General features: G+C 49.7%; 4 protein-coding genes across 11 annotated transcripts in view; 2 read left to right on the forward strand and 2 right to left on the reverse strand.

Annotated features, from left to right (window-relative positions):
* LOC125951080 (ankyrin repeat and KH domain-containing protein mask) overlaps positions 1 to 5,347 on the forward strand; it is a 27,600-nt gene extending 22,253 nt beyond the window's left edge. For 6 of the 7 annotated variants that reach the window (XM_049679611.1, XM_049679614.1, XM_049679613.1 and 3 more), the window contains 4 exons: positions 1 to 189; positions 342 to 2,426; positions 2,508 to 2,663; positions 2,795 to 5,347. The exon at positions 1 to 189 is cut by the window's left edge and continues 5,763 nt beyond it. In XM_049679611.1, coding sequence (XP_049535568.1) covers positions 1 to 189; positions 342 to 2,426; positions 2,508 to 2,663; positions 2,795 to 2,827 — 2,463 coding nt within the window. In that variant the 3' untranslated portion in view covers positions 2,828 to 5,347. The remainder of the gene's footprint in view (positions 190 to 341; positions 2,427 to 2,507; positions 2,664 to 2,794) is intronic. The other variant, XM_049679612.1, reaches the window with a different exon arrangement.
* A 304-nt stretch (positions 5,348 to 5,651) lies between these two features.
* On the reverse strand, positions 5,652 to 7,057 carry LOC125951184 (alpha-2-macroglobulin receptor-associated protein). The gene is made up of 2 exons (XM_049679836.1): positions 6,762 to 7,057; positions 5,652 to 6,687 (listed from the first exon to the last, which is right to left on the reverse strand). The coding sequence occupies exons 1-2, from the start codon at positions 6,966 to 6,968 to the stop codon at positions 5,770 to 5,772; spliced, it is 1,125 nt and encodes a 374-aa protein (XP_049535793.1). The 5' UTR covers positions 6,969 to 7,057; the 3' UTR covers positions 5,652 to 5,769.
* Positions 7,058 to 12,267: 5,210 nt separating this feature from the next.
* LOC125951148 (cytochrome P450 9c1-like) lies at positions 12,268 to 14,126 on the forward strand. 2 transcript variants are annotated; one of them, XM_049679775.1, is made up of 2 exons: positions 12,268 to 12,559; positions 12,631 to 14,126. In XM_049679775.1, the coding sequence occupies exons 1-2, from the start codon at positions 12,339 to 12,341 to the stop codon at positions 13,970 to 13,972; spliced, it is 1,563 nt and encodes a 520-aa protein (XP_049535732.1). In that variant the 5' UTR covers positions 12,268 to 12,338; the 3' UTR covers positions 13,973 to 14,126. The 2 variants fall into 2 exon arrangements, with proteins under 2 accessions (XP_049535732.1, XP_049535733.1); XM_049679776.1 differs by having other exon boundaries at positions 12,408 to 12,501.
* A 33-nt stretch (positions 14,127 to 14,159) lies between these two features.
* The window catches only part of LOC125951124 (uncharacterized), a 7,520-nt gene continuing 6,679 nt past the window's right edge, over positions 14,160 to 15,000 (reverse strand). Inside the window, exon 6 of the mRNA XM_049679726.1 lies at positions 14,160 to 15,000. This exon is cut by the window's right edge and continues 315 nt beyond it. The gene's annotated coding sequence lies outside the window, so the exon portion shown is untranslated.

The raw sequence follows: 15,000 nt of genomic DNA on the forward strand, positions 1-15,000 counted from the left end.
GGCTCCGGCATGATCGGTACCGATGTCAGCAAGCCTCCTATGTACGGTCATCATCAGCAACAGCATCATCATCACCACCACCATCCACACCTTCCACCGCATCATCATCACCAGAGTGCAGCTGTCGGTGTAGGAGGCGTTGGGGTCAGTGGTGGTCCATCGTTCTTGGAAAATGCTCCGACATTGCAGGTATGTTTTTTTTTCACAAGGAGTCTGTCGTAAACGACCGGCAAATTTAAGATTAAAAATTAATCTCAAGCAACGATCACTGCACCTCTCGTTTTCAATAGAACGTTGAACGTGTACTAATGAATATTGTAAACCGTTCTCCTTCTCAATAGGTTGACGCATCGAAAGCACCTGGATATCGTGGCAATTCGATATCGTCACCAGTAAGCTCGAAGGCATCAAGTACGGCGACCTCGCCACCGTCCTCGTCGCTTTCGTCGCATCAGCAACAGCAACAGTCGCATCACCAATCCTTATCGCATCAAACGATACCACAACAGCAGCACGGTGGTGGTGCTGGTGGCCATCCTTCCATGCAGCAACTCTCCGCTCATCAGCAACAGCAGCAGCAGCACCATCACCAACAATCCTTGATGACGGCCGCTTCTTTGCACATGCTTAACAGTGCTGGTAATGGTGGCACTGGAGGCGTTGGTGGTGGATCTTCGGGACTTGGCCATGTTCCCGTCTCTATGGGAGGTGGTGCGGTTGTGCTGTCTGGCACAGGGCCTTCATCGGTAGCATCGGTGTCCTCGCAGTCGATTGTATCCGTTGCTGGTCAACAGCTTCCAACGCACTCATCGGCATCATCATCGGTGGTATCCTCGTCCGTCATGGGATCGCAACCATATCCATCGCCCAACGACAATAACAACGGCGGTAGTGTGGTCGGTAGCGGCGGAATCATCAAGCCGACGCCCCCACCAACGATGCACATGGGAAGTGGAAGTGGTGTGAATGCGGGTAACAATAATGTTACCAGCAACCAGAACAACAACAACACCAGCAACAATCCGATTCAACAATCCCTGCAGCGGTCCATTATGAACCTATCCTCGCAGATGCGCCCACCACCACCGGATTATCTCGGTGCTGGTTCTAGTGGACGTGATCATTCGGGTGGTGGTATGCAGCAACAGCAGCCAGTTGGTAGTTCGCGGCCTCCGCCACCGATGATGTTCGATACGATGGTAAATCTCGGTAGCGGCGCTGGTGGTGGTGGTATGGTGGGACCGGGAGGTGATGCATTGCAGTCGGCAGCAGCAGCGGCCGCTGTCGCTGCCTATCAGTCACACCATCTTGGACTCGGAGCTGGAGCGAATGCTGGTGGTAGTGGTGGTGGTGGTATGCCGCCGATATCGAGGCTAAACCCGAAAGCGTCCGCTTTTTCAGGGGTCCAATCCGTCATACAACCGCCCCCACCAAGCCATGGTCATCCAGGGCAGGTTGGTGGAAAGATGAATCCGTCGAATCAGCATCAGCAACAACAACCACCGTACGGTGGTGGTGCAGCCGGTGGAGCAGGGGGTGTCAATATGTTCCACGCCCCTCCTCCGATGGGTTTGGGTGGCAAATACCCTACCATAACGTCGTATAGTCTTGCCCCGGGCCGTCCTAACAACAACAATCAGCAGCATCAGCACCAGCAGCAACAGCATGGTGGTCCACCACCCAGTAATCACCATCGTGGTGCAGCATCGTCCAATTGGTTCTCTTCTGAACTTAGCCACCTGCAGCAACGTTCGGACAACCTTATGGGCATGGAGAATGGTCTAGCGATGGGACTCGGGAACTCACCCAACATCTCACCGAACAATAACAATCCCCAGCAACAGCAACCGGCAGTGAACGGTGCAAGTGGTTCTCTTGCGCAACAACATCAGCACCAGCAGCACCAGCAACAGCAGCAACAGCAGCAGCAACAACAGCAGCAACAGCAGCAACAATCTGCCATGGAGGATGTACGTAAGCAGCTCCCGCGTGCCATCGGTACCGAGCGAGCATGGAAGTACGGAGGCAACGGTGGCAGTGGTAACATGGGTGGCGGCATGGCTGGAGGTATTGGTAGCGGATCGGGTGGCAGTGGCTTACCGCCTATCGGTGGCGCAGGTGGTGCCGGCATCATCTACAATCCACCTGGTATGGCTCCGTATCTCGGTCTGGACGGTCCCGACATTATGAATGGTGGTGCGGCTGCGATTGCTGCTGCAACGGTAGCTGCTACGCAACCATGGCTGTTGGACAAGAACAATCCATTGCTAGGCGGTGGCGGTGTAGGTGGGTCGCAACAACAGCAGCAGCAGCAACATATGCCCTGGATGAATCCGGGAGTTAGTAGTGGTAGCGGCGGCGGCCCTCTTCCTACCGCCATGAACCGACAGTACATGGAGGATATCCACCTAGCGGATCACTTCCAGGTAAGTTATTCGTACTCGATTAACGCCAAACGAACCATTAACATCATTAACACGCACTCGCATTTACATGGATTATTACAGCAGCTGCAGATGGACTACCACGGTAACATCGGTGGCGGTGGCGGAACCGGCGGTCCTAACCAACCGAGCATGAACTTCATGCAGTACTCGTTTGCACCCTCCAACGATATGGTGGGTGCAGGTGATCTGCGACCGCCATGGGAGCATGAGAAGCATGTGAGTATAAACTACTAATGCCGGTAGTGTTAAGCTGCTTGCAATAAGCAGCAGCATCACGAGCGAAGTGCTCTGCATTCTTTTAATTTTTCTCAAATTCTAATCGATTACTCGCTTCCTCCTGTTGGTAGGGTTGGTCACAAAAGTGGACTGGTGGTCATTGATGGGCAATCGGTAACATCCAGCACCCGATGGTCTCCATCCAACAGTCCGCGAATGATGAAAAAGGATAATGAACATGAGGATGAATGTGGTAAGTTTGATGCGACTCTCGCTACCATTACGTGAGTTCAGATACCTGCAACATCCCGGCGTACTTGCGAGCTGCATCTTTGGGCGTCGCCCGTCTGATTGATCCAGTGCCGTGTGTACTCCTGTCCGACATTGTTCTACGAGTTCTCAACCATACTGTCGTCACACATAAATATTTTCATGTTCTCGCTTACCTCGTATCCGGCGTTCGATCGATTAAAAGAGACGAATTAAAGATAGAGAGAGAGAGAGAGAGAGAGAGAGAGAGAGAGAGATAGAGGGAAGGAAAGGGATCTATAAAGAAGGATACTTCATCAGGATCTTCTTCATGATGTAGTGCGAGAAATGTCTCCCTCACGCGGTCCCTCGCATTCTTAGCAGGTAAAGCTTCTATTGGAAGCATTGAAATAGCAGCAGCAGCAGAAAAAGAAAAGGAAGAAGTAAAGAAGAGCAGAAAACAGCCGGCCCCTTCTGGTTTGGATTTCATCATCGCTCGAGTGCGCGCTACCCCATAATTACTCACAATTAATCGTCGATCGCAAGAGACGCGGAACTTAATTTGCGTTCAAATCATATAAAGGAAAACATGCGGAGAAGCAAAAAGTTTTGGGAAGAGGGAAGGGAGAAAAGACACAAACACGCCACTCTGTGCACGTCTCTTTGGGTTAAGGATAATACTGATGAATACACACAACCATCGTATGGTAAAAGATTAACACTATTTTGCTACTTTCTTTTATTTTCGCTCGTTTGGGGTGAGTGACTTTCACCGAAAATTCGCAAGCAGAGAAAGAGCAGAGCATATTTGAGAGATGCCAAGCAAAACCTGTGCTTTTGATGAGTGCTTTAATATTTGCTTTTTTACAATTCCACTTACCGGAGACCGACTTTCATTTATAAGATTGTGCTATATCGGATCTGGCTAAGCGTCACAGTGGTTAGGTTCAGAACAACCAGACAAAGAGGAATTAGGGGGGATATAAGCTACCATCGCTGCTTGGACTAGAGAATGAGACATCCCGCACTATTCCGTCACAGTCAGTTCCCGCTATCACAAAAGCCTTCATACGGATCATCCAACAAAGACGGCGCGAGAGAGACTCACTGATTCAAATTCTGTTCTCAAAACAGCAGGACCGAACATCCTCCTGTGGTCTATACCTATAACAACCACCATTGACGCAATTGTGCCGAATGCTGCTGTTACCGGAGACCCACAGTTTTTTTTTTTGCTCAGAGAATGAACAAGCCAAAATTATGAATACACACCTACGCCTGTACTCTCGAGAGGCGCGCGCGCGCAACAGAGGGGAGAGAAGGGTTGTAACATAAACACCGAACGGCAGGCTCTAGTAATAATAGTGAAAATTCAGAATTAGCTTCGCAATCACGTTTAATACCGCTGTCATATGCGCCTTTTAGTAAAGGGCTTGTAGAGGAGAGCTTAGCAGCTGATTTGCTATTACTTGTAGTAGTAATGACACACTCCGATACGTCGATGTGAGAAAACACGACCATTATAACAAAAAATTAGCAACTAAAATAGAAGTGTCTCTGGCCGCCGCTTTGTAGACCAGACGAGGCCAATCAGCTTATCATTGTAGAAACTCGACGCTAGTGGTTTGTGGTGAAAGTCGTTGTGTCGCTGAACTACTGTTACTAGCTGGGTCTATACTTGATTTCTGTAGAGAAGGAAAGCAGAAGGGAGGTGGTTTGCTAAGGTGTAAATGTGACTGATTTGTTGAAAGTTTGCGGTCATTTCAAATAGTAGCAAATGAAAGCCCAGCTTACAACAGATCACACGTGATTGATATTCAACACCGAATACGATCCGAACCTCTCTGCTGCTGCTGCTTGTTACCGGTGATGGTAGATTGAAAAATGAGAAATGACGAAAATACGCAAAACGAAATGTACGGAAAAGCTGCCCGCATAAGGCTGCCAAGCATCATTCTACAGCTGGAAAAATGTTGTAGAAACAATGAAGTCAATGAGAAGAATGGAGATGTACCATTCGTTCGTAGTAAGAAAGCATTATAAGGTAAAAGTAGTGGTGCACTGATAACGTCTGCCTGCTACTGTGTTGTCGTCGCGTGCCGTGTAATGCAGTAGTTCATAGACTTCACGCACTGACATCTAACTCCCCCACAACCGAAAGATGGGACGGGGATGGCTTTTCGAAAAATACTGTACCACTCACATGTTAAACACACTAGGTGCGCGCCTGTTGGAAAACATCTGAAAGATAAATGGAAAGGAAAGGTAGCAGCTCTAGTGGTGGGCGAGAACGCAAAGCAACACTTACAATGATACAAGATTACTGATTATTGAATAATTAATTATTATTATTATAACATATTCTATAAATTATATATTATATTTGGAGCCTACCCAATATGAAAACTGAAAAAGGAATATTATAAGTAATGAAGCAGATGAAAAGAAAAGCTCCGCTGTGTTCTGTTGTATCGGTTGGATGTTTGTGGTTTAATGGGCTGGCAAAAAGGAGGCTAAGTATCGTCACTGCTGTGCAGAGGTGAGTATTCTGGTGTTACTTCATAGAAAACGTTGCACAAGATAGGCTGTTGCAATCAAACGGGGTATGCTTGACTGCATGACTGCCACCGCCATGCATGATTACTATGCTGCGTACTTCTTCCCATCATAGTAGCGTTAGTGCTTAATTGTACGTTCATAGGTAAGTCTTGTATAAAGAAGAATCTGTTTCGACACATAAAAAATAGTAATTACACATTTCTCTTGCAATGTCGCGAGGCTCGACATTCATTCTTTATTTAGAAAAAAGGTTTGTTCCTAAAATGGCTTTTTTATCATAGCGCCGCATACCAGTTGCTCAAAGTTCGGAGTGTTTGAAAATTCGTCGCTCGACCTCCTCCTGTATCTTCTCCACCTTGCGCGTCTGCTTCTTGATGTTGTCCTCCATCATCTTGTGCGTGTCCGCCTTGGCATCGGTTTGCTTGTGCTTCTCGAGGCTGAGTGCATGCTCGGCGTGCATGTGGCGCAGCTTGAGCAACCGGCTTTCGTAGTGCAGCAGCTCCACCTTTAACGAGGCCAACTCATCCGCACTAAACTCACTGGCTAGCGCGACTCGCCACAAACCCTGTACCTTCGGTTCCACGAAATCCTGGCTCTTCGGTCCTTGCGCGGCGATGCGCTCCAAGCGATCAAAGTTATCCCGGATTTCGCGGTGCTTTTCGCGCAGTTGATTAGATTTGTGCAGGTGCGCATGTTGCTTGTTGATGCCCTGTGGTTCTGGCTCTTCGGCACGGTCAATCTCGTTGTACCGGTCATGTTCATCGTCGTTGATCGCGTTCTGGTGAGCCCCATCGTCGGGCTGATTGTCCGTGTCCCCTAACTGTTCGAGCAGATTATAGTAAACGTCAATCTTCGTCTGATGATGGTCGAACTCTTCCCGCAGCGCATCGAGCTCCTCCTTCGTGAAGCCGGCCCCTTCCGCCTTGTCCCACAGTTTGTTCAGCTTCTTGTCCTTAAACAAGCTCTTGTTCCTGTACGCATCCTTGCCTACACCGCCACCGTTCGCCTTGTGGTGCTTGTACTTTTCTGGATCCTGGGTGTCGTCAAAGTGTTCCAGCAATCCGTAGGTGCTCATGATTCGTACTAGCTTATCCCGCAGCTGCGCCTCCTTAAGCCCATCTTTGTCCTTCTCCTTGAGCTGCTTGTACGTGATCTCTTCCTTATCGTGCAGCTTCAGCTCGGTGTAGATCGATTTGAGTTTCGGTTCGGTCAGCCGCTACAAGAAGGGAAAACAAATTCGGTCATTATCGGTCATAGAAGGACGAGGAATCGAATGCAGAAGGTACTAACCTGTTGAGCTTTCGTCCAAACCAGATTCAACTTTGCCATCCGGAAAGGCCGCTGGATGTTGCGAAAGTCCGGATCATAGATCTCCGAGTCGGGCAAAACGTTTGCCTTTTTGGTGTACTTATCGGACGCTTTCTCCGCCCGCGCGTAGTACCCGCCCGTTATTGCTACTGTGAACACTATCACTAAGGCCCGCCGAAAGAGCAACATGATTAATATCGTAAACCACCCTCAACTTAATTGTAAAGATCCCAAAAAAATGTAAAGACCCAGTAAAAGAGGTAAACTAGGAGATTCGGCTTAATTAATGAACATCAAGCCTCCCACACATAGCATGCGTTACTTGTGGCAGCTGCAGCCATCTGTCATTTTGATGGGAATTATCGACGCAACTGCCGCATCTGCTGCAAGTTACGCATGCTATGTGTGGCAGCCTTCAGCCCTCTTCTCATCGATTTTTGGAAGACGAGTCAAAATTTGCCATGGAAGAAAATCGATGTACTCCAGCGTTTCGTCGATTTAAAACCGTCCGGAGATCACGTGTCCAGAGCTTAAAAATTTAAATTTATAAGCTTGAGCGTTGTGTGAGAAATTGGTAGTACGGTTTTTGGGAAAAAGTAAACCCCAGATGAGTATCTTTGAAACCCTCGTTCTATTTGATTAAGAACGATTACCGCGTGATTTGCATGTCGCGAGCGTGGGAGCGAAGACGATTCTTGAGTTTCCTAGATTAACACAGCAAGTAGTAGGTTTTAAATTGCTGGACAACCGACATGGATGACGATGATGTAGTAATAAGCAAGCTATAGTAAGTTATTGGAATTAAAGGAATTAAAATGTGAAATCCCATACATTCGAATAGTTTTGTGTAAATTATCCTACATATCACAGAATCCTACATGTCACAGAATGATAGTGGCTTCTAGGCTGGTACAGCAAGCAATTTCCCTTTTACCGTTAAGCGCACGCATCGGTCAGCAGTCAGCAGAATGTTCCTCTCTTCAGGTGTATACTAACAATGACGAGCAAACAGTTGAGCTGTGCGTTTCGCTGCCGAATTTACAGTCGCGGTGCGATTCAGATTACCTAACATAACTTTTTGCGATGTCCATGCTCCCCGATATCAACCGCTACCACAGTATAGGTGTTACAACTTGGTGGTTGGAAAACATTTCCACTGTTCACCAACATTGAAGTACTTTACGGCGACAGAAGACGAGGGCAGCAGACGTTCGCACTTTCGCGTTACCGGGGCGCACAGTATGATTCCTGATGATTCATCGAATCCAAGAGCGCCAGGGCCCGACCAGTAGAGTTATTTGCTGACCACTGCAACGTCGGGCAACGCGTCGCTTCAGCTAACCGACCAGTGCCCGCCTAGCGAGGAACGAGGAAGAACAACCGTTTTGGCGAGAACTGCAAATGTAGAGGAAAACAAAACCTTAACAATAAGAACGGCGGATCGGCGAGGTCACCATGGCGTATATTGTCTTTCTGAAGAAACCGGCCCAGGTGAGGTTACCCGTTGAGGTATGGTGCAGTGATAGGGTCAGTTGTAGGATTGCGCTCAACACGGGAACACGACACAGGTCGCGCAATGAACGAAACACTTACTGTTAAAATCGGCCATCGCTGGGGGCTGTTGGCCAGTTTACTGCTCCTGCTACTGTCGTCGCAAGTTATCGCTGAAGAGGAAGGACCTCATCCTAGTGCCGCTATCGGGAACGATGTGCGGTTGGTGCAAAAATTCAGTGTCACCATCAACACGAAGCGACCAGTGAATGTGCTGGACAGTGAGTTCATCGGGTTCTACGCCAAACCGCAGGACATCTTCGATGGCCTCGACAACCCAATCACCGAATCGAGCTTCCTGATGGCCAAAGCCCTTGGCCAAACCTATCTGAAGGTAGTGGCCGACTCTAGCCAGCTGTATCTGCAAACAACCCGCGGTCAGAGCGTGATCGGTGGTCCCGAGACCGATGGGCTGGTACACATCACGACTAGCGCCTGGAAAGCGTTCTACGAATGGGCCCAGCGTGCTGGCCTCTCGCCGATCTTCGTGCTCGACTACCCCGTGAACGGTACAGGTGCACCGGGATGGAAGCCAAAGAACGCGCTGCGGATTCTGTCCGCCGCTAGCAGCCTGGGAATCAACGAGTGCAAGTGGCAGCTCGGAAATGGTAGGCAAGGGAATGGTGGAGGTTAACGTACAGTACTCTTGCAACATGACCTGATCCGGTTTCTACGGTTTTCCTACTGCAGGTGATATCACGGATGGTGCCAGGTATGTCGAGGATCTGCGCACATTCCGGACAATGGTGCAGGCGTTCGCGAAGCAAAACCAGCAGTGGGATGTGGTGGCTAGTGAACTGAACGTCCGGTCGATGCCACTGGAAGATGCCCAGTACTTCAACGCACAACTTGAAACACTTGTCGACGCAGTAACCATTGCTAGGTAAGCGCTTGCCGAATCCTATGTACACAAGGCTCGTCTCTAATATGCTCCTTCTGTTCTTAACACAGCTGCACACTAAATAGTGATGACGGTGCTGCTTGGAACGCCACCTCGCTGCTACGCGATATCCGTGTGCGTGGTCTTTCGGGGCAGCGCCGAGCACCGATTTGGCTCGATTTGATCGACGAGGAATCCGACAGTAAACGCAAGACAGGAAACAGTGATCTCAGCAGTCCCAGTTGCTCTAATACCTGTCTGAGAGAAGGATTAGCGTATGCTCGCACTCTGGGTGAGGCAGCACGTGGAGGTGTCAATGTAGTGTTCAAGCCACTTCACCGGGACGACATCCGCAAGCCAACGCTATCCTATTTGATTGCTCTGCTGCACAAGCGTACGATTGGCCGAAAGGTGTTCTCCGTGCAGACATCCAAGCAAGCGGCAACTGATCAGACGTCCCTGTATGCGTACTGTGGCCGTAGCCGCAACGCAACCGGAGCTCTCACGGTATTCATCGTGAATGAGGATGCACTGGAAGCCAGCAACGTTACACTGAGGTTGTCCCAGACACGTGCCGGTTCCACGCCGGTTGAACTGTACCTCATCAACGTGCAGCACGGCCAGCCGATGATAAACAATAGGACCCCACAGGAGGATAGCGATGGTACACCGGTACGGTTGCATCCTGTCTACGCCACAACATCGTTCCGGAATGGATCCAGTTTCTACGTGCCACCCGAATCGATCCTATATGCGGTACTGCCTGGTGTGCAGGTGCGCGAATGTCACCACGATATCCCGTCCGCGAGGTACAAGAAGGAACAACAATCGCGCAGATACCGGGAAGCCTCACTCGAAGATCATCACGATCGCACTTCGGCCGATGCCCTGCTGCAGGATTTGATTGGTGATATCGTCGAAAATGTGCCCTTGGAGGCACTGCAACGGCGAAAGCGGTGGGCGGTAGGAGAAGTAGAAACCCCGAAGGTGCATAAGAAGCGATTTCCTCTTCGTTTCCCTGGCACGTCACAAAGCGTTGCAATCGCGAACGGCCATGGTCCACAAGGAGCGAAAGCAGAGGATTCAGCAGCAGCGGAGAAGGTGGCTACAGAGCAACTCGATGAGACACCAGGCCGCAAAGGGCAGAGGCGTAGTGCCCGCCAAACGCAGGCCTACAAGCGTCAACAGCGGCGTCTTCGGCTGAAGGAGAAGCGATCGGAGAAGCGAAACCTGCGCAAGATGAAGTACCCGCTGAGGGAATCGATGCGTGAGCGACCGAAACGAGGAGGCCATCTACAGATGCACCATCAACGACGAATTGTGAAGCGCATGCCGATGACGAGAGTGGCTAGTCCGAAAACCAAGCGATCCTCGTTAGCGGAAGCAGTCAACGAGCCACCGATGTTTGGTGAAGGTAGCGATGAGAGCGCCGGAACAGCAGCAACAGGCCATCGGTCAGGTTTTCCGCTCGGTGACGTTCATCTTGTGATATCAAAGGCGCCCAATGGTGAAGATGGTGTCGATTATGTTACGGAAGAGGAGAATGAAGAGGAGCAGCAGCAGCAGCAGCACGACGAGGCAGAGGATTTGGAGGAGAAAATTGCAGTCGAACGGTTGGGAATGTTTGGGTTGCGATCGACCCCATCCAGACCCTTACGGCATCGTGCAGTCGGACCGAGACGTAGGATTAGCGTGAGCCAACGTGACTTCCGTCGTTACACCAACCCGGAAGAGGATAATGCAGAAGAAGATGAATGCGAACACCGGTGTCGTCAGCACCAGCGGCAGCGCGATAACCGTGGCATGTCCGGAGCAGAATCGAGGCGCATCGATCGGTACATGAGCATCGTGAAAGACAGTTCGAGAGTACGAGATGAGGAAGCGGATAGGGCTACCGAAGCATCCACCTTAAATAATGGCGAGATCCATGCAAGCATAGCCCCGAAGAAGCCGAATCGTAGCAACGACAGCGAAGGGGAAGCCGAGAAGGAGAGTGAAAGTATAGAAGACGAGCAGAAGCTGCAGCAGCAGCAGCAGCAGGGAGTAGGTCGCGGCCACGGAACAGTTTCATCGAATCATCTGGAACCGGAGACGGAGGAACTGGTGGGAGAAGAATCACGGGAACCTGTCGCGATACGGGCCCAAGCACCACCGGTAACGTCGGAACCACCAATCCTGCTTTACACTCCGGCACCACAAACCAGCGAGGAGCGTCAGGATTTGCTGCGTCTTCAGGACAGCTGGTCACTGGAGTCCGAGGGGTCCGCGTCGGCCGAAGTGACGGAAGTGAGGCCACGCTTCAAACGCTCCAATGTAGATGACTCAGGACCCATCGATGAAGCCGAGGTGGAACAGGACATTGAACGGTTGGAGGATTTCTTCCGCACGAACGCCAAGCTGCAGCAAAAGTTTGCGGAAATGTTCGATCTGCTACTCGAAGCGATCGAAGAGCTCGGTCCGGACGAGAACGATGCGAGCGAACGGATCGACAAACCGACGGACCAGGAGGATGCTGAACCGGCGGAGCGCGTCAAGCGTAACGTGCTGCTCCACATCCCACAGTCCTGGGAGTCCCGGGAACGTTCGAACATGATCCAACGGAAGGAGGTTCCATCGATTGAGTCGCGTGAGAATTACGTCGAACCGGAACTGTTACCGTTGGTGCCTCGGGCCAGTACGGCACAGAGTGGTAACGAAGAGGATCATCATGCAGCCACAGCCGAAGCACACGAAGGTGAAGATGTGGGTGATGGTAGCAGACCCGGAGCCTACGTTATCCGGACGGTCGTTAGCTTCATGCGAAAGGCATCGAGTGAATTCCATCAACTGTTCTCGAACTGGTTCGGTAAAACATCCTGAGTCCGTTTACCTACCGTAAGTAGTAGTAAATTCTCTGTAACATAGTAATTCGTTAGTAAGTTCAATAAAGCCTAATAAGGGGTCCACTGTAAAGACGCAGGCACTTTAATTTGAATTATGGCCATATAAGGTTGCGCCCCTCGCAACATGCCTTGACGTTTCTCTGGTTTGCACAATTCCGGCGGCGGCATCAGCTGATCAGCGGAGTTTCACCGGAGAAGGAGTTGAACAGTTTTTTACCTGTGGAATCGGGAACCGTAAATTCGAAAATGGACCAAGCAGACCTTTACTGGTTCACCTTCATCCTCGTGATGCTGGTGGGCTTTTTCACCTACAAACTGCTTACCCGCCATCTGGCCTACTTTCGTCGGTTGGGTATCGTACATGAAAAGCCCCACCTGCTGTACGGTAACCTTAGCGACGTGCTCAGCGGTAAGCTGACGACGGTGCAAAAGATCCAGGAACTTTCCGTGAAGTTTGCCCAATCCGAGTAATGGAAAACGCCTTCGACGCCGGCCACTCGACGACGTGTATACTGATGAACTCAATTCCGTTTTTCAGCATTTTTGGATTCTACAGCTACATGTCGCCGGCGATCTATGTGCGCGATCCGGCCATCATTAGGCGTGTCCTGCCGCAGAACGGGAGTGCAGGGCACTTCGAAAGCTACGGCTACTTTCTCGATGCCGACAAGGATCGGTTCCTCGGCAGTCAGCTACATCTTGTGAAGAACACGAAGGAAGCGACCAATCTGTTAGCGGTTTTGTCGCCCGTCTTGAAAACGACATCCAATCTCGAAGGGCTCACAGGAACTATAGAGAACTGTTGCACACAGTTGATCGAGTTCATCGTGTCCCGCGGTAACGAGCAGCTGGAATTGAAGAGCGTCTTTCGCAAGCACATCATGAACGTGCACGCTGGCTGTACCTTCGGCAAACAGTTGAACACGTTCGATACAACTGACCTCAGCAACGATGATAGCTTCTTGAGCGTAGCTAACAGTTTGGCGTATGGAACCAACCCGGTGCAGACCATTAAAACGATGGCTTTCTATCTAATGCCCGGACTGATGCGTGCGGCTGGCGTACAGTTGATGGAACAGCAAGACATCGAAATCCTTCTTAAACAGTTCAAACAAGCAATTTCAGCACAGAACGCGGACGGCGATCTCAAAACCAACACGGTTGCTCGGTTGCTAAGCGATAGAAACGTGAAAGAAACGGATAATCGACTTAGTGATGAGCAGCTTACCGCCCAGTGTGTGACCTTCTTTACGAAAGGATTCGAATCGGCTGTAACATTACTTTCCTTTGCACTGTACGAGCTGGCGCGGGACGACGCGTTACAGTCTGCGTTGCAGCGAGAGCTGGAACGTGTACCGGCTAAGGCGGGATACAATTCACTTCGTTCGCTGCCATTGCTCGATGCTGTTGTCCAGGAAACGCTTCGAAAGTGGCCTCCTACACCATTGCTGGTGCGCGAATGCACCAAACCGTACCTGGTAGCGGCTTCGGCGGATGGCGAACGACCTGCCATACCAATGAGGGTTGGTGATAAGCTATACGTGTCCGTGTGGTCACTGCACCGGAATCCTGAGTATTTTCCCGAACCGAACCGTTTCGATCCTGGCCGGTTTCTGGAAGGAAGTGGTGAAACTGCAACTGCGAAAATAGCGACCAGCGAACAAATGTACATTCCCTTCGGTATTGGACGCGGTTGCGTGGGACAAGAATTTGTAAGGATGGTAGTAAAGATGACGCTGGTGGCACTCCTAGTACAGTTCAAAGTGACTCCCGGCGATCGGACGGAAGAACCACTTAAATTGATCGAATCACCCGACTCGCTGGAGGCGCGTGATGGGCTGTGGATCAATTTCAATGAGCGAAAACGTCACGTAAAGTAATGTACCGCGTTTACATGCGCTGCCAATAGTATTAAACAACAAATAGTCGGTAGTTTATCTAGATAACTAATAAGTAATAACCAAGTATTGAAATAATAAAAATAAATGTAAGAAGATCGAAATATCAAATCAATAAATCAAAGTCAAGGCTGCTTAAGGTAAATTGATTATCTATCTATTTCTGAGTAGAATACAAATCACTTCACGCGTGTTCTGGTTTGTTAGTATCATTTCTTTTTCTTTCACAAAAGCACCGCGGCCATTATCCTTACCCTACTTGCAGGTTATTGTGACAGCCGCTCCCTATGTCTACCTATCGCATCAATAACCTTGGGAAACCTTCGCTATCGCCAATTGTTTAAAACATTAATACATACATTCTCCTATTCTCGCGCCATCTGGTTACCGTTTTGATTTTTCATGTTTAGCATTCCATCCTGTGCCTTGTGATCACAGTACCTAATGCTGATGCTGATGGTGAAAAGGATGCGCTGTTCTTAATACAGATGAGAGGAGGCGGACAAACCGGATGTACAGGGTTCTGGGCTGGGAAATTCCACTATCTAATGAAACCGGATCTGTTTCCCATTTGTTTTGAATTCATCTAGAGAACACGCTCACAGGAACTCACTGTGCTGTGCTCAGTCCCATGCTATTTACTTGGATGCTATTTACACTTGACCCTACACACTCGTGCAATGGTGTACCTAATCCTACGACTTATCGGTTGTCTGTGTTAAGAGAAGTGTATTCTTAACAATGGCTTTACAATCTATAAGCTGTTGTGTGTCACGTGTGCAGTACACTTTCGCCGTTAAAGTACAGAAAGCGTACGGTATAACGTGCGTATCTATGTGTCGTCGGTAGTATTTTAGTATTCAACGTAAAGATATATCACATTTGATTAACAATTTCTCTAATAAATTATTCGATTTGGTAGGAGACCCGTCCGGCTTTCAGTTCCGCGAATTCGGCTGGGCACACATGGGCATGGGTTCTGAAGCCGGACACAACATCGACACTCGTGC

Source organism: Anopheles darlingi, chromosome 2 (genome assembly GCF_943734745.1).
Source record: "Anopheles darlingi chromosome 2, idAnoDarlMG_H_01, whole genome shotgun sequence".
NCBI classification, from domain to species: Eukaryota; Metazoa; Arthropoda; class Insecta; order Diptera; family Culicidae; genus Anopheles; species Anopheles darlingi.